This window comes from Penicillium verhagenii (genome assembly GCF_028828195.1).
Source record: "Penicillium verhagenii strain IBT 33310 chromosome Unknown utg000004l_segment0_segment0, whole genome shotgun sequence".
NCBI classification, from domain to species: Eukaryota; Fungi; Ascomycota; class Eurotiomycetes; order Eurotiales; family Aspergillaceae; genus Penicillium; species Penicillium verhagenii.
In genome coordinates, this window is record NW_026643168.1 from 48,633 (window position 1) to 67,364 (window position 18,732).

The window sequence follows — 18,732 nt, forward strand, 5'->3', positions numbered from 1 at the left end:
TCTGTAGCCAACAGGGTATGGCCACCTTCAATGAAGATGTCTACAGTGGATCGTAGTTAGGCCCGGGCGCGACCGTGACTCGCGCACGTGAAGGCACGTTGACGTAGACCGACTGCTCAATTCAACAAATGCCGAACCTGATTCGCAGGATCGACGGGGAGAAACGCCGCTATTGCTAGCAGCCCAGAACAAACACGAGGCGGTCGTCCAAATTGCTGCTTGCCACTGGAGCTGTCAACCCTGATACTTGCGATACGACTAGACGGACGGCTTTGTCATGGGCCGCGGAATATGGACAAGAAGAAGTGGTAAGACTAATACTGGGGATGGACAGCGTTGTTGATGACAGCGGCAGAGGGTGACAAAGGGGTGTTCAATGTGTTACTTAAAAGATGCGAGTGTCAATCCTGACTGTCGCTGTGAGCATTGATTGACGCCCCTATGGTGCGTGCGCAGCATCAAGCGGATACACGGAAATCGTCCAGAGACTCCTTGGTACGAACAAGGTCAGTCTCCGTGGACTCTACTGGACGGACACCTCTCTCAATGGCAGCATATTGTGCGACACGCGCCGATAGTCGAACTGCTTTTCGCCACTGTAGGAGTAAAGCGGGAGTTGAAGGATTTTAAAGGACGAAAATGGGCGGGTGATTCCGGGGATGCTATGGCCTTTTTTTTTCATGACTGGGTATGAAAGCTCCCGCAGAGGCGGTTGTTATCTGTGGGGATTCTGATTGACAGGCTACAACCATGCTTCCTTAGATATCTGGGGCATGAGAGCAAATGAATCGATTCAGGCAAAATCCGGGTAAAAAATCCGATTTTCGAACACAAATGGTCTGGCCCAGTCGTACCGCTCCGGCATAAATGACCGACCAATCACATCTTCGGAACTGAAGGGTCCCACTTACTGTTTCCATCGTGCAGTTCATCACGTCTTTAACGCCCCAGATTGTTAAGGGCCCCGCTCTCGCAAGAATTAAAATAATAAATTACGATATCGTGCCACTGACTCGCGGTGGCACTGGTTATTGGTTGATTAGCTCTCCATGTAATAGTTCAATGATCCTTACATGGAATTTATCGGAGGTACCACGGCAGTTGAATAAAGTTTACTGTCTTAAATATCCGCGTTCAATGCCTTTTATAATATCTTTTGAGGAAATATTCATACATTTGTTAGACGCGACAGCCGACCCGGAGTCCGAATCATAGGTAACAGGTCGTATTTATATTTTGTCCTTGAATACCTCGCATTCTTCACCTACATCTGAATTACCATAATGCTTGACAGCAGGTATGTGTCATCCTATACCGAATAGATATACTAAGGAATCAAATGGATCTCCTCTTACCTTTTCTCCTTTTTTCTGAACCCAGACGGACATCCAAGGACCCCACTCGACAATCTACGACCAGGATAATTCAACTGCTACCAAGAATTTTAAAATACCCCATGCGGCCGGGACCCCAATGTCAACATCTGCACGATTTACTTGGTTAAACCCAGGCCTTTCTGCTGGTCCGTCAGATGGCAAGGAAAGTCCACAACACCAGGAAGATATCAAACTTTCACCAAAGCAACCTGCCGAGGCAGAAGGCGGATATTCCTTATCAGACTTTCTTTACAACTTTCAGCAAAACGATCTTTGTTGCCAAGCACCCTACATACCGCAACATCATTACCAGCCACGCTCAAATACGAAAATCATCCCCGATACAGGGACAGGCGCCTCTAGCTCGCTATACCACCCTGGCTTGACCTACGAGACGAAGTATGAGCCATCCGACGATTATTGGTCTGGTGTTACCTTTGCAGATACCAATACAGAGGGAAAGGATGATACCTCTGTCGAAACCGAGAGGTGAGTCGGTATATTTACCTGAGTTCACTTTATACCAAACTGAACTTTCGTCAGGTTTCGTTTCCGTACCATCCTCCAAGCTCCAACTGCAATGATCGATGAAAGCGGAGATCCACTGTTGAGTTACCTCAACAAGGCCCAAATCTATTACCTCACGGTAATGGATACGGCCCCACCCGCAACAACTGAAAAGGTGACCACATACCGGACATTCATTCGAGCCACATTCGACCAAGAGCAGGCAAGGTCAAACCCAGCAGCCTGTTGGCAGCTATGGAAAGAAGGACGAGGTGTATATCCAGAACAGCAACAAGAAGAAACACTATTTGCTGTCGAGTACGCCGGAGGAGACAGTTCCCAGTTTCAAATTGAGCTTAGAGGATTCGATGGCTTCTCTATGACCTGGTCAATAGATTCCACCGCCCGCTTCAGCTCATGCCATATACCTATCTGTTTCAATTTTCTATCTACGGACTTTATACGCTCAAGGGGTGTTCGAGGAGTCCCCGTTCGGCTTTGTGCTAAGACAGAACAAGTGACAGTTGACCATATGACACCATCGCTCACAACCCTGGAGTCAGAAGTGTGTTTCTGCAAAATCCAAGTCTTTCGAGATCACGGCGCGGAACGGAAACTGTCTAATGATCACACCAACTTGGAAAAGGCGATTGAGAAACTGAGACAACGAATTTCTCACGCAGAACTGGGATGGGGGTCCAGGAAACGCAAGCGTGGTAAGAGCATATCTTCCGCGAAGGGTTTGAAGAAGTCTCCACCGGACGATAAATCCCACCATTTGAGCCAAACTGGTCTACGGTCGAAACTAGTCGGGTTTGAGAAAATGGCGCTGTCTGGTCGATCGACGACTTTGCTATCTCTCCGGGGTGATAAGGAGGACGATCCTGATCTATATCCGGTTCGGTTGGATGATGGGTATATCAAGGCACCTGTCGAGATTGCTGCGGGTGCATCTACCTGGAGCGAATATTCGGAAAGAGTGTCACCGAGAAGATTTAGTCTTTCAAATAAGGATACTACGGCTACTCCGCCGGCAGCTGGTAGGCTACCTGTGGAACCTATCAAGGTAAATCGCGTTGATTTGACTGATCAAGTACCCGCAAGTCGGCATCTTAATTCAGGTATGCATTCCAATATTTGATATTGTTTCGAGCGCATGCTAATAAGCTTAGTTGCATGCTTTCATGTTCGCCGTTTGGAGAATGAACTCCATGAATATTATCGTGCGATTTATCTGTCGGAGCGCAAAATCCAAGAGCTTGCGAGGAAGATCTTTGATAAATATCAGATCAAAGCGATGGATAGTGTGAATTTATTTCATATTGATCAGAAAGGACTCAAGATCATGGTCGACGATGAGTTTGTGCAGCAAATGACAGAGGGACAGCAGATGACAATTGACGTCCATCAAAGCACAGACCAAGGTGACTGCGCAGGTGTTTGTGAGATGTGGTTATTTTATTGAACCCCCAATCTAATGAATACTTAACCTCAAGTTCAAAATTGTAGAAATTTAAAGTGGTGAAAATGACACTAAAAACTTTTCGCGGACTTTCATACATATTCCTTAGTATAAAAGCAAAAATTGATTCTTATGACAGTATTCGGTCGCCTAGCGGTTACTGTGGGTTTTGCCGCATCGCGGGTTCAAATCCGAGTACAGCTGTGTGTGGGTGGGTGCGTGAAATCATTAACCCCGACCCATCTCTGTGTTGAACCACAAGACTAAAAATACGCATTCGTACCCAGACAAGCGGTTGGTGGTTTAGAACCCAACTCGGCGAGAGGTCGGTGTAAATGAAATCTACTACTACTACGACTGTAAACGAGAAATTCATCTCCATATAGTTGCATAGGGGATGCGTTTTAAATACATTGCCACCAAGGCAGTAGTAAAATTGTGATGGAACCAGGTTGACAGATCTTGACAAGGTTACTATGCGGTCGAGCTAGCGCGGGAACCCGTTGAAGTTATTCCACCTGATTGTCCATATCAATGCTTCACGTTCGAAAAGTTTGGACCCAGTGTGTGTTTGCGGACTAAGGGGATGAGGGTATTACAAACAAAGAAGCCTGTTCCATTGCTGAATGAACTCGAACCGATCAGTGGCAATGAAGAGGGTTGCGAAGCTGAGGATACACTTGAGGATGATACGGACGAATCTAACAATGATACAGAAGAAAGGTTCTAACAATGAGACAGAAGAAAGGTCATCTGTCACGCTGCCTGTAGCTCAAGATGGGCAGGCAGAACAGAAGCGGCGGCGAAAGAAGACATCCGAGGCTCTAGATGATGCTGATAATGGTCTCCCACTTCCGGAGATGCCAATTGAGGAGAAGACACAGACGCGGTCAGGAAGGCTGCGAAAAAAGCCCCGGCTACTCAAGGGATTTGAGATTGATAAGCTTTAATGCTAGAGATTTAGAAAATAAATCGAAAGTAAGTCTAAAAATGCATTCTGAAGGCTTCCGTTTGAGAGAAATGGGCAATTCATTAGATACTAGACAGTCCAAAGATACCATGAAAATGCACTATTTATGCAGGAAAGGAAAGGCACGAGCATAAGCATGTTTACAATTTTTACATATCCATGGATAACCGCAAAAGCCGCGGTGTCCCAAAGTGAAAACCACGACCACCTGCATTGCGGTTTGCGGTTTTGGTTTTCCGCGCTACCCATGGGTTTGCCGCAGCCTAGATAAGATGCGAAGGGCAACGGCTAAGACTAGGCGCTGAGAACGCGCAGTTCGTAATTAAATAGGGTGACCATGGCTTAGGAGATAAAATGTTTGCTTTTTGCATTCATGATCGCACTCCGGCCCCCGCAGTCGCAGCCTAGGAACGGAGCCACTCTACAAAAGCCACGAAGCCACTGTTAAGAACTCACTCGCAATTATCAACGGACTGTTGATAACCAACCATTCCGCAGGGATGTGACACTACCGGCAACTGAAGACGTCACAGGAATAAAGGTTTTTTCAAGCCAGCTTAACTTCAAAACGCCAGTCTCTTAGTAGACTACTAGCCCATCCGTTTATAAAGACCTTGCCTTTCAAAAATAATCACTGGAGGAAGGGGCCACCCCGACGCGCCTGTACACTCAATAGCAGTTACCCTCTCGCGATTTCCAGGTTGTAAAAGTGATCTCCGACCGTAGTATTCTGATCTGGTAACAACTTTTGCGGTTGCAATTAAACCCATCGCAAAACCAGTCTCGTCAAAGTTATAGCTATCCTCTGGATCGATACCATTTTCAAAAATCGTTTTTTGAACAAGATTACACCACTCTTGAATAATTTTCGGATCTTCATTTTCGCGTGTTCATAACTATAACGTCTTGAGAAGCGAGTAGATAGTTCAGCGTTTCACCGACTGTTTAAATCAGGGTTGATCCGCGGGTTGCGAGAAGAATATTCGCCATTTCTCGGACAGTAAAAGGTCTAGAGGCTGCTCCACGAGCATCCATAGGAAGAATAAATTTTTAAGCCAATATATTCTTCAATTTGGGTCAATTTATGCGAATTTGCGCGGGTTTCACTTCGAGATATATCTCCATTGATCCGGCGACGGAGGGTAGTATCGGGGACTTCGTATTCGCGTGCTGCCTTGCGAATAGGGATGATCTCTTTATTTTTGATAGCCCGGATTGCTAGTAGTATTCTATCCTCTTGCTCAGTTGAATTGCGAGAGGATTGAGTGCGAATTGGTGGCATGGTGATTGAAGGTAGTAGGGTCGCGCGTGGGACGCGCTTTTTGATGGGGTGCGCCACTCGCTTGTGGATTACGTTATCTTATGCGTGCTCTTACTAACGTGATCTGACTAAGCGTAACATGCAGACCCGTGTTCCGACAATCGTCGATAAAGAAGGCGTCTTGGCACGTCGGCAACTGACGCGAGCCCGAGCCTTGGATCTCAATTACAACTTGAGTGACCCTTCCGCAATTTTGTTCGACGGAAACAAAATCCAGAGTAATCAGCATTCCACATGACGATGCCATTCCAAGAAAACGTCTCTTTGCCCAGACTAAGACTTTCTTAGTCCCATTCCAGGAGAATCCTCCATCTTGGAGTAGCAATGATCGCCCCAGCTGGGGAGGCTATAGAGGCGATACCCGTTTGTTGACGGCCATCTTTTTGTCTACTATAGTGAGTGCTAGGCGAAAGATAGGATCTTCGAGACTGTATCAGGGAAAATTACTATGGGTCCTGGGGCAGGGGATGGTTGTGGGAACAATCGGTCCTTGCAGGAAGAATCAGGAAGAATTGAGCAACAGGTGGACTTCCCTTGCTGAAGAAATAACCAAGCGGCTGGCGGATTCGTCTGTCAATTAGGAGATATGGCCATGAGTTCCAGACCAGCCAAAGCCAACCCATGTGCCAATCCTCTTTCATCCTCGGAGATACGGTGATTATCTGCAAATAAGAGTTGTTCTAGGCGCAGGACAGCCAGTTTGCTTCGCGCGCATGCATGCACTGGTAAGCATCAGACTGGAGGGGAGGCCTAGCTAAAACACTCTTGAGATATCAGTTGTCGTCTCTTAGCTTGGCAAGGTGGCGATGAATACCTTGGTTATGTCGTCATTGTGATCGATGACTGTGATTTCGCCCACCAAAAACCACACTATGCCAAATTGGACGATCGTTCCGCCCACCTTGCAACTACCGATTTATCTTCGATGAGTCATGACACCAGCCGCTGCAAGCCCCATGTTTTCCTCTTCCAACAACTCGATGGTCAAAAATTGTCCCTCAGACTACAAGTGGCTATTCCTGCAGGAAAAGGAGAGTCAGAGGCAGGCAGAAGCGAGTCAGATGCAGGCAGAAGCGAGTCAGAGGCAGGCAGAAGCGAGTCAGAGGCAGGCAGAAGCGAGTCAGATGCAGGCAGAAGACCGAGAGAGAGAGGCGCAAGACGAAGAGAGACAGGATAGGCAACGTAACCGACTTACGAACTTCAAAGAATTTTTGCGTTACACCCATACCTACCCTCGCGACCGCTGAAAGTTGAAATACTCTCTCGCTCCACCACAGTCAGAGGAAAAGAATGTCTGACGCGGCTGAAACAATGGGCGGATTGTCAAGCTCGACAGTTTATAGTCCCATCTAGGCTACCGCCAATCTTGCAGAGGACGTAAACTGTAGAATAGCGGCATCAGCAACATGAGCCCGGGAACTTGAGTGACCACACTCTCACCAGACTACCATGGAGTGCAAGCATGAAGGACAAATAAAATCAGCCATCCGTATGCAGTCTGATTAACCATCTAAAAGGCCCCACAGCCCAAGCACTTTGGGCCTTTGAAAGTTAACAGCGGCTGGTTTCGCTGTTCCTTCAACTCTTTTTTATCGTCGAACATGACGATCGATCTTCTCTTTGCCTGGAGCCATTACATCTGGGCGCCCAGGAACACTGTTTCTTTTTCACAGGGCGTCTTTATGGTGTTGGTATTATTATTGGCTTATCAACGGAGCTCGAAGAGAGTTGTGAGGGTCTACAAGATATCCCAAATGCATCCTCTCCAACAATCTCAAAATCTATGGGTTTTGGGAGATCTGGCTCTTCACGGAAGGTTTAGACCTTCCTGTGTGAAGGCCATTATGTATTTAATAGCCTTCTATAGGGGGTGTTGGGAGGAGAGGTGAAATGGTGTGGATTCTTCCTGCAAGCTGTTGGAGTGGGGGCGCTCGATAGGGAATCATTTGACTATGGATTGCTCAAGTGATGGTGTCGGGATATATGCTTCAGTAAGAATAAGCTAGCGGTAACTTACCGCTGGCGACTGATAGATCCCATCTGTGTGATTGGTGTACGTACCCTTGCGCTAAACTGCCGCTCCGGTGTATGGGACTCAGTGGTAATTCTGAATCTAGAGAAAGACATGAATCAACCAACTTTTGCTTTCGGGGCATGAACACTGTTCACTTAACTGTGTAAACGGTACCTAGCTGGTGATACCGACAGATGGTATCTCAACGGATTTATGCTGGTTAGTTTAGTCACTATCGATATTACCGGTTATTTCCATCAGACGCATTTCTCATTTACAGCAACGATTTGTCTTCTTACTAATGGCCGTTCCTAGTCCTTACTAAAATTGCGGGCTGTTGGATCGAAGAGTACTTTCCACCCGACCTCATATTTCTGCGGTCAGGCCCACAAGTCGTCCGCCAGAATCAACCCCAGCCAAACGGTCATTCACAGCAATCACAGCCAACGCCGATAAATATCAAATGATGTCGTGCAGGAAACAGACGAGCTCTTTTTGCCATCCACGTATACTAAAGATCATCGCCTGCCCACCAAAGATACAGTCTCCCCCACTTGTGTGAGCTCAAAGATATCGCTTCAACGCTGGTCCTGATACAGGGGCCTCCGTGGGACACATGTCGGTAAGCCACCACCCCTGGATGGCATTGTGGCTGCAGTCAATTAAGTCGGAACATATCATTCCAGCTCCGTAGGCTATCCCTAACTGACTTTTAAGATCCTCGTCTCCTACTTAAGGACTTGGTTAAGCCAGACAATGTCATCTTTCAAGATCATAGAATTATACAGAAAAGTGACTCATACTCCTCCAGCTTCTCATATTCATTTTCAATAGCAGCCTCATTCTCAGTTTCCATCCTCTGAACCCTCATCAGCACTGCTCATCGCTATTAACCACATCATCCATCAACTGGACCCCACCACCGTTCTTTATCTCGGCCATCCTCCTTCATTCTCCCCGTCACCTCTTCAAAGGAGCAGCACCCTCGGGCTGCGCGGCCCGATAATAGTCACCCGCGACCAGTCAGTACCACAGTTGACACCCGCAACAGCGAACAAGGGTATGGCCGAGGCTATTCGTGGGATCTTTAATGGACATTCAGGTGCGATGCGAAGCTCAAGGCAGCAATGAAACTCCCGGCGGGAAATTAAACGCGTTCAACGCTTATCGTAACGGTTGGCCATTTCTTTGTTATGGTCCTTCACTTCTTTCGATTCAGATTTAGAATCCAATTCACCACTTTCAGTATTAGGTCCTTCACGGTGCGTTTTGAGACTGTGGTTTTCGTAATGTCCTTCTGTTCTGGATGCAGAAGTTGATTTTAAAGGTTCTGAATAATTTATAGATCTTTGTTAATAATCAGTTATGCAGTAGAACTAAATGATTCGCAGGGCGGTAAGGAAAGAGTGTTTAAATAATTACCGTTTGTAATATTTGAATCTTCCTTTTTTGTATCGACTTTCGGTGGGTTTGTAACATTATTTTCATAGCTTTTTGTCCTTGTCGCTAGACCCCTGTGTTTGTCTTGAAATGAAATTCCCCTTGTTCCAGGAAATAAAATATCGTATTGGCGGTAGAGATTAATCGAAAGGCCTCTTCGAACGCCTCGTTGCTTAAGACTGACTTGGTGTAGGCTCTGCATTGTGATAGATGGGGAAATGGTACCCAAAATTGCATGTATCATGAAGATTTGTTTGCTATTAAAAGTACCAGCTTGAGGGTGGCAAAACTGTGGTCCAGTAACTTTAGGTAAGCTAACCAGTTTTTTTGAGTTGTTGATGTCCGTCCGTAACAATCAGGATTTCAAAACTAGTTTGCGAGCCAAGGAACGCCCTTTCCTTAACCTCACATTCCCACGAACAACCCTCCTCATTTTGACTCATTCTTCTCCGACGTACGTCATGCTGGGCACAAGGGGATATTTCAAGAGTAATTTAAATTGAATGACGTAATGCTGTTATAACCTATACGAGGTGAATATGAATTTACACTACGGTTTCTTTATAGCCTAACCCGCTATCCAAACTTCTGCTTATCGCACCATGGCCCCCTAGAAGCTTCCATTTTTCTATCCAAATTGGACACACATCGTGTGATCCTGCGAACCGCAGTCCCACTGCTCCACGAGACTTCCGTTCAGCAGTGGTTCCGGCCCTAACCGACTTCCATACCAGTCAGCGACACAAGCAAGAAGGGGATCAGCAGCACTACGAGCCGACAGGCTATCAAGCGAAGCCTGCCTCCCCCATGATGACCTAAGGACCGTTTGTCCAGCCATCACACTGAAGTTGAATTGACCAAAAGGGACGACACGAACCGTCGTGGGCAGACGGACTCTCCGTCAGAGCGGTTGCAGCCACAGGACCCTAAAAGGGAAGCTGCAGATACATCTTTGTCAGGACCATTCCATGATCCGACTGTCATTGACTAAGAAGGAAGCCAACTCGTTAGTAGACTCCGGGCCACAAGAGGCACATTCGATGGAAAGGGATGGTGCCGAAGATACCTCTACAGTCCAGTTGCTAACTGCAGATTTATCAGATTAGACACCCGAGTGATCTGTGGAATGCCTCCTTTACCTTCTCTAATGTTGACTCTTTCTGGCCACCCTCCGGGTCGTCTGTTGACGTAGCTTCCAAGGAGTCGGGGTTTTCTATATTGCTCTCGACTTTGTCGTCGGGCTCGTGATACTGTATCGGGGGTTTAAATGTCAGTCAGGCTGGTGTAAGTAGCTCTTCGAACCTTTCGGAGGAGGGGAGGAAAAGGGGTGGAAGCCTTCTTCATCTACCTTAGCATTGTTATTGGGATCATGGCCCTCTCTGGCTATTTCATCAGTGATATCACTCATGATAGCGGTTGATCTCAGACTTGAGAATATAGAGTGATTAAGTAAGCAGATTTTGGCCTGTAACCCGCTGCTTTATATTTCAACTGCTTTAGTCCTCGTGACTGTTTTGTAGTCATTTAAGGTCAGGTTTACGCTGGAATTACATCGTATTACAGCGAATGAGCGAGGGACTATGACAGCCGACAGAGAGATTGAACTCAAAACTCGATCTCAGCGGCAGAACGAAGGTGGCATGCCTGACATCGTAATATCGACACCTCAGTCATGCAGGACTCTGCTGGTTGGAATACTGGACAGAGCTTAAGAGCCAAAGTAGTTAGTTTGCACGCATGTTTTTCCAAAATATGAAAGCGGTCGGTGACAATATCACAATCTTGCTCTGATAAACGCGCGCCTATGACGCAAGAAATCAAGAGTGTCTAGAACTTGCGTCTTGGTATATCTTAGAGGAATATAACGTCAACGTCGGTTATGTAAGCTAACTAAACTGTCATCAGGCCGTCATCGTGAACCGTGATGTGGAGTAGTTTTTTACACGCCTATATCTACCCCAGCAGTTATCCAGTTGGCTCCGAAAATGTAATGCAAGATGGCTACCGTTATGTACCAGCTGAGCCCAAGAACGTTGCAATACCCCATGCATCCTGGAAAATAGAGAACGATTAGTAAAAGAACGTGTCGGGAAACTTTCAAGAGATTACATGATGGCCCAAATTTACATTCTTCAACTTCTTCGTTCAAAAAACAGGCTCGTAACAACATTTTGGGACCACCCGACCAAAACACATACATAAGATGTGACAACTCTCTAAGTGCCTTTCATGTCAATATCGAAAAACAACCTGATGTCTGGGAGAAAGATGAGGTTGAAACGTGTTCTCTGGTCATTTTCAAAAACGGGAAGGAACTTGTCAGTGTTGTGATATAAGGCTGGTGGAGATCAGGAACCAAGCCGAACCGTCGGAATTAATCCTGAAGTATGTATACCAAGATCCAAGTTGATTTCCAATCAACTTGATCTTCTCGTTGTATATATAGTCTCATGCTTTCCTCTGAATAAAATACAATCAATCTTCCTTGAATTACAGCAGTAAGGTATATGACTCCAGAGTCAGAGCAAGGGGCTCATTTCTTCGTATACGGTATAGTGGCTGTGAGTGACTGAGGGTTCCAGTTCATGGTAGTCTCCTTGAACTCTTGTCCATTTTCGCCGGGTTTCTGCAACCTCGACCCTGAGCCTTTTGTTTGACTCCGTGGTTTGTTGATCAGATGGTCGCAAAAGTGATGGGTCTCTTTCCTCCAATCAACGCTTTTCGGACAATAATTTCCATTGAAAGGCCTGCCCCCATTGTCATTTCTTTTTAAGGACAGATTGTCAGACAAAGAAATACTTGGTGGCAGGAATACACCTTTTCAAGTCATTCCACGAAGGCGGTAGGGTAGGGTGGGTAAGTATTTCCCTTCCTTCGTGGCACGATCTTGCGCTCGGCTGGGAACATAGACTTGAAGAGACTCACTTGGTGTCGAGACCTTACTTGACCTACTGGGTGGTCTTGCAAACCAATGCTTGCATTTCATTACACGTGAGTTCCTCTAGTTTCCGCTGTCTCCTCCCTTGTTCCTCCCACCAGCATCGCTAACTCTCTTGGCTCTCGTTTCCTTGATATGATCGAGTCCAGAATAGTGTCAAATGTGGAGGATCCATGGAGAACTAGCAGAAAATCGAGAAAGTTGGCGAAGGTAAGGGCTTTTGATGCGGTTTTTGAAATTGTTGATACGCTCCTCCCGGAACTCAGCTCACGCGTCTTTTTGTCTCTAGGCACGTACGGTGTCGTTTACAAGGCCCGCGAGTTGAACCATCCATGCCGTGTCGTCGCAATGAAAAAGATCAGACTGAATGATGGAGATGAGGGCTTTCCTAGCACCACTATCCGCGAGATTCGCTGCTCAAGGAAATGAAGGACCCCAACATTGTCCAATTGCTCAATATCGTCCAAGCCGATGACCGAAGTCTCTACCTCGTCATGGAGTTCCTCGATCTCGATCTGAAGAAATATATGGAATCTCTACCAGTCAGCGACGGTGGTTGTGGTAGGCCTCTTCCCGGTGAGTCTACGTCGATGGCAATCTTGGGACTGGGCGATGCCATGATTAAGAAGTTTATGGCCCAGCTAGTTGAAGGTCTCCGCTATTGCCATAATCGTCGCATTTTGCATCGTGATCTGAAGCCCCAGAACTTGCTCATTGACCGTGATGGTAACCTTAAGCTCGCCGATTTTGGCCTAGCAAGAGCCTTCGGTGTCCCCCTACCCAATTACAGTCATGAGGTAAGTACACGTGTTCCTTGGCGTACTTTGCGCGATCCGCCTCTGCCTATGATACCCCGGCGTGCCGTCAGCGTATGATAGTAGCGCTGCAACCTCTTGCAATGGAGGGACCCTGATGGAAGCCACGGCAAATGGCAATCAAAACCAATAACTCCTCGTCGCGTTACCCTGGCGATTCGCTGACGCTTGCCGATCCTGTTCTTGGGCGATGGAAAGATTAAAATCCAAGCCATTCACTGTACCAAGGAGAGTGGCAATGGCAAACAGAACATAGATTCCAATTTTAGCCACGCCGGTGCATTTTCTTGATTGAGTCGCACTCAAAGAAGGAAGGGGTACACTAAATGGCCACCTGGTCATCAAGAGTTTCGGCATCTACACCGCAGGAAATAATCGTTTCATATTTGATGTCAGAAATTATGGCGCATTTAACTACCTCATGGTCGCATCGTCGTTTTCGCACTAGAGCCGTAGCATGACCACGTTGAAATTGGAAAATGAATTTATTGCCTGCCTTGAAAGAAGTACACCTTCCCAAAATTAAGATGAATGAATCAATTCAAGGCAGTATTGTTCACCGCCAAGCGAAGCAGTGATCTAGCTCCATTGCTGCTGGCTTCCCGGTGGGTCATCATTACCGCCCCCCACATGGAAGACATATATTCCACGCTACTCGGGTGCTTCATCCAATCATGGCAAGCCTTGGCTACTGAGATGCCAGATGGTCTACCACTCACAATTTGAGTAACGTCAATCTTTAAGGGTTGCCACGGTTCATACGACTTGGAATAATCTGCCAAGAGCCCTGAATACAACGCCGAAAATTTTTGTCAACATTGAAATCCTCTGCGTGGTCGATCGCTCAGAATACCAAATCCTGCTTTCGATTCTTTCATTCTTTAGTCTAGTAGGTGGGTCAAAACGCAATGTCCCGTCACGATAAAGCTTAAATGGCACGTGGTAGTTTGTCCGTGCGCGCCTTCTGGCCAGCCAAGAAACCGTAACATCGAATTAATCCCGAAGTGTCTATACCTTGGACCAACTTGATATTCAATCAACTTGATCTTCTCGTTGTACATGTAGCCCCAGTTATTCATCTAGTACAAAGACAAATATCAATTATCCTTTGTATTGCAACAAAGATTCACTGGTGTGTAGACGACGGATTGTATGGTGTGAAGGTAGCTTAATCCTCATCGCCATCATAAAATATGAGATATACATGGCGAGTGAAGTGGTAAACAGAGCGGCGAAAAGCGAGAACGTGTTCGTGATGGAGAGTAGGTCCAACGTACCTGAAAAAAATATAGGCGGTCTTCTCAAATTTCAAAACATCGGAGGGGACACGGCAACCTGTACAATCGGCAAAGAGTTCGAGGTGGGGTCTTTCTGCGCTGCACTCAGTGGTAGTTCGATTGGAACCGCCACAGAAAAGCCTACGTTGATCTCATCTACCAAGGCCATGGAAGCTAGCACTGTTGTCTCCTCGAGCATGAACCCCACGCTACCCCAGCCCGACTCGATGGACTGCTAAACGACTGGAGCGAGAGCCAGTGATATTTATCTTCAATCAATACCACATTCCCAACAGTACTCAACGCCTTCAGCTCAGCCTAGGCTCTTTCTTCCGCTTATGCCGTTTGATTTCTGGCTTTTGGTTAATTCATTCATGACTACTCACCTCAGTTTGCTCTCAATGTGCTTCTGTGGTGCCGGCTGAGGAAGGGCAATTTGGAGGTCGTTAGTCATCCTTTCTAAGTCGCTCTCTGCGCTACCAATTGAATACTAGTCCCTAGCACCACGAAAAACCGCCTGTACGGGCTATAGAATTAAGACAGGACTCTGGTAGCCAAACAGTTTGTCCAATAGAGCACATATCGATAACGCAGGGCTCATGGCTGCATGGAAGCACGGAAATTATACACTTTGCAGGGCTCAGGTCTGCAAGGGAGCGCGAACTTGTAGGCTCGCTGGGCTCATGGCAGGGAGGGGTGAGTTTGTGTACGCAGCACTCCACTGCGGGGTGACTTGCTCTCGGCAGTGCCCTCCTTCGAAGATCTTTGGTAACGCAGGTGCTATGCTGCGGAGAACTTGGTGATGCAGCAGTCTACTGCAGAGAACTTTTAACGCAGTGGTCTCCTGCGCATCTCAATTGTCATCACGGCGTCCAACTGCGCAGTTCACTTGGTAACGCAGCGACCCCCTGCGAAGCATATTTGATAACGCAGAGCTTGTACTGCGGAGCGGTGGCCATACAGACCCTCAACCCTGCAGGCAAGAGAGGTGCACCATGACACATGGGAGTGTGAGGAGGGAAGTCCAGATTTTTTCTGGGTGATAAATCTGGAGCCTTTTATGTCAATTCGGCTACGTCTCTTCGTAGAGACCGTCTGCGCAGATTAACAGGGACGGCCACCGTTCTTCGAGGGAGTTGAAGCGTTTCAACAGATGTTGGAATAATTTTCCAGCAATTCCTGGCTACAGGTTCGCTAAATTGGAATAGAAGGTGGGCCCGCTGCCTGGTGGATCAGAATTGACTTGTTTGGCCGAGCCAGCCCAGTCAGCCAAAGTCTCGCAAGGGTACTCGCGGATCCTCGGTTTTGCCCTGCCACGAGCGTTAGGCACAGGGACAGTCTAGAAGACATTCTTCCTGTGGTCAGTTGGCCGTTGCCCTCCTGGTCAGGAGCTTTAGCGATGCCCAAGACAAGGCAATCGACCTGAGTAAGATCGGTATTTACGAAAATTACCGAAAAAGTTGCTATTCCACGTTTGCAGCCTGAAAGACCGCCAAATGCCTCACGCCGTACCAAGCGGGCTTGCACATATTGCCGCACACGCAGAATCAAATGCGACGGAGGGACGCCTGTTTGTTTTGAATGTCGTGGGCATGGCCCGTCCAATTGTTCTTATCCGGAAGGACTAACGATTCGATTGCAAAAAGAAAATCGACTGATGCGAGAGCAAGTCACAGGCAGCAAGTCACAGGCTATCGGAAACTGCTTTAAGATATCTCCCAAGAATGCGCAAGTCCTCTCAGGGATCGGGTTACAAAGGTGTTGATGGTATGCTCCGACGTTCACAATGAATTCTTTCAGAGCTAACGCATCTCATCGCAGAGCGAAATATTCCCAAACGATAACAAACATCGAAGCAGACATTCCAGTCCCTTGTCGTCGCACGCCCCTGGACCACATCGAAGTCGTGAACGAAGATTTCAATCGAAATGAGAAAAGCCGGGCGACCGGGTACATGGGAAAATATACTTCTGTCCATGGTGGATCCTTTTCCATAAATGCTATTTCTTCCTCTTGGGGCAATCAGCTGTTTAGAAATATTGGGCGATTGCAATGTGCAATCACTTGTTTGGTAACGTGTCTTGAGGTTTCGAAGAGCGTTCAGTTTGCCGTTCCTCGACTTAGACAGTGGTCGTTTACAATAGTAGATTCTATGACGGGAAATCTTTCAGCACTGCTCCTTTCTATGATCTAATCTTCAACCGTAAAGCATAAATACGTGGCAGGGGACGACGCTAAAGCCCTGTTTCCTGGCTGGATGGTCAATCATAGACCGTCTGGAGTTCGTTTGGAGTTACTCTGGAGCGTTCAAGAACGCATACTGCGAGAATCGAATCTGCGCTCTCTGAGATCGCGCATTAAGGATCAGATTACTCATCCGAAAATTGCCTAGTGATTGTGGTCTGTGCCGGAACGTCGTCGTTACAATACAGCCTAGTACAGGCATAGCCAATGGAGTACCGGGCGCCCTGAGAAAACATTACTTGGGTAAGACCCATAAGATATTGAAGGCTTCGATATACGTGACTATTGAATCGAACATTTCAGCGTTCTCTTTGATCCATTTGAAGCTAGTCAGCATCGTGATATGCAGGGTATTCATTTCCTAGTCATTCAGATCGTTGACTTACGACGAAATGTGTCACTTGAAATGGTATGGCTAAACCTGGGCATACGGAACTACTACCTCTCTTGAGATTCTAGCGCTCTGAGAGACTGCAAAGTGGTAGCCCAACCAGGAAAAGCCATCTTGAGAATACGCTATACAGCTTTCCAGGCTTCCACCATGAGTAGCTTACAGAGTCATCTGTTTGATCAAAGGAAAGCAGTGAGGATCTCTGAGAGTCAGCACCAGTCAAGGGAGAAGCTACAGAGATGATGACAGCAAAGATGTCGCTATTGACTTGCTTATCAACCACTCCAACACTCGAAAAAACAGCATAATATCAAGATATAAGGACTGAAATTATATCATAGTAGTGAGGCCAACTTCACCAGAGGACCGCCACTACCAGCCCCCCTCGTAATTTCTGATTGAATGAGGGGCATTAGAATTTAAGAAGTTGAGAACAAGAAACTTTCAATCCGTGGCGCAATCAGCGCTCGCTCTACGCTTGGAGTTTCTGCTTCAGCAAATCCTTCAAAGCGTCGGCATCTACTGCAAATTTGGAAATACTCTCGTGCAACTTTTCGACAGCCATCACATCCTCGTTCAGATCAAAACGAAAGAGGGCCTCATGATTGAGGTAGCTGCGCTTTGTAATATCGAGGCCGGTCGCGGAAGTTTGGTCTAGCCTTTTCGGTACAGAGTCGAAGGAGTTATAAAGCTCTTCTAAGAGGCTAGGCGAAATGGTCAGATAGTCTCAGCCGGCTAGCTCGATGATTTCGCCAGTATTTCGAAAGGAGGCCCCCATGACAATCGTCCTGTAGCCGTGCCTTTTGTAGTAATTGTAGATGCTCTGCACAGACTTCACACCGGGGTCATCTTCCGCGGTGTAGTCATGCTTTTGGGTGGCCTTGAACCAGTCCAGAATTCGGCCGACAAAGGGAGAAACTAGGAAGGCACCCGCCTCGGCAGCGGCCATAGCCTGCACGAGCGAAAACATGAGAGTTAAATTACAATTGATTCCATGCTTGGATTGTAGAATGCGAACGGCTTGAATGCCTTCCCAGGTGGAGGCTACTTTGACCAGGACGCGTTCTTTGGGAATACCAATCTCTTGAAAAAGCTATAGGAAGTGTTAGATGAATTCTCTACTGTCAGATTTAGTAATGTCTTCATTGAGAGCGACATACCTTGATAATATGCAGCGCTTTATTGACGAAAGCTTCAGTGTCAAAGGAGAAGCGCGCGTCAACCTCAGTGGAGATTTTACCGGGTATGATATTGAGAATCTCCTTCCCAAACTCAACAAGGAGACGATCTAGAGTTGAGTCGACTTGCACGTCGATAGAGTTCCCCTGCTTCTTACCATACTCGATGGCAGCGTTAACAAGTTTAGCATATTCGGCTTTTTTCGATGCAGCAAGGATGAGGGAGGGATTTGTTGTATTGTCCTGTGGTTCATATTTGTCGATAGCTAAAATGAAGTATGAGTTAGATTGAATGAACTGGAGATGGAAAGACTCATCCATCGGCAAGTGCACATACTAGCAAAGTCACCTTATATATTTTTGTCATTGAACTGTCCTCGGAAATGACATTCTTGGATCAAACACTTACTAGAGTCGCAGACTACGATGGAGCCAGTAGCCTTGAGCTGCTCAAGGGAAGAAGCCTATTTTTGAGGCGAGATTCGGATGGGATAATAGTCAGAAATTGGAGCTTCGGCTTTCGGTTTTTTCAGGTTCAATAGGCGCAGAGATTGCAGAAAGAATGCAGCAAAAGTAATTTGCAAGCAGGTAACAAAGATAGTCATTGATACAGTCAGCAAAGAAGTTGGACGGGAATCAAGTATTATCAGAAGACAGAGGTCACGGTACCATCATTCTGCATTGCAACCGTGTATTTGACTTGCGGTAAATGAGGCGAATGACGTAATCGCCACAAGATCATCTGCAGACCCCTTGTAAAGTTATATCACAAAATAAGAATGGAGAAATCAAAAACATT

General features: G+C 46.8%; 5 protein-coding genes across 5 annotated transcripts; 3 read left to right on the top strand and 2 right to left on the bottom strand.

Moving 5' to 3' along the window:
* Positions 1-1,473: 1,473 nt before the first annotated feature.
* On the top strand, positions 1,474-4,295 carry N7466_002981 (uncharacterized protein; the record flags this gene model as incomplete). Its single annotated transcript, XM_057162378.1, has 4 exons — positions 1,474-1,865; positions 1,920-3,004; positions 3,056-3,321; positions 4,062-4,295. 4 exons carry the CDS (start codon positions 1,474-1,476, stop codon positions 4,293-4,295), a joined length of 1,977 nt encoding a protein of 658 aa, XP_057023493.1.
* A 1,029-nt stretch (positions 4,296-5,324) lies between these two features.
* N7466_002982 (uncharacterized protein) lies at positions 5,325-5,597 on the bottom strand (the record flags this gene model as incomplete). The annotated part of the gene is made up of 1 exon (XM_057162379.1): positions 5,325-5,597. The coding sequence occupies one exon, from the start codon at positions 5,595-5,597 to the stop codon at positions 5,325-5,327; it is 273 nt and encodes a 90-aa protein (XP_057023494.1).
* Positions 5,598-6,568: 971 nt separating this feature from the next.
* Positions 6,569-6,883, top strand: N7466_002983 (uncharacterized protein; the record flags this gene model as incomplete). Its single annotated transcript, XM_057162380.1, has 1 exon — positions 6,569-6,883. The coding sequence occupies one exon, from the start codon at positions 6,569-6,571 to the stop codon at positions 6,881-6,883; it is 315 nt and encodes a 104-aa protein (XP_057023495.1).
* A 5,570-nt stretch (positions 6,884-12,453) lies between these two features.
* On the top strand, positions 12,454-12,903 carry N7466_002984 (uncharacterized protein; the record flags this gene model as incomplete). Its single annotated transcript, XM_057162381.1, has 1 exon — positions 12,454-12,903. The coding sequence occupies one exon, from the start codon at positions 12,454-12,456 to the stop codon at positions 12,901-12,903; it is 450 nt and encodes a 149-aa protein (XP_057023496.1).
* A 4,324-nt stretch (positions 12,904-17,227) lies between these two features.
* Positions 17,228-18,397, bottom strand: N7466_002985 (uncharacterized protein; the record flags this gene model as incomplete). Its single annotated transcript, XM_057162382.1, has 4 exons — positions 17,228-17,446; positions 17,537-17,848; positions 17,916-18,199; positions 18,343-18,397. Coding segments are annotated over 4 exons (870 nt in total), but the record flags the coding sequence as incomplete, so codon positions are not given.
* Positions 18,398-18,732: the final 335 nt, after the last annotated feature.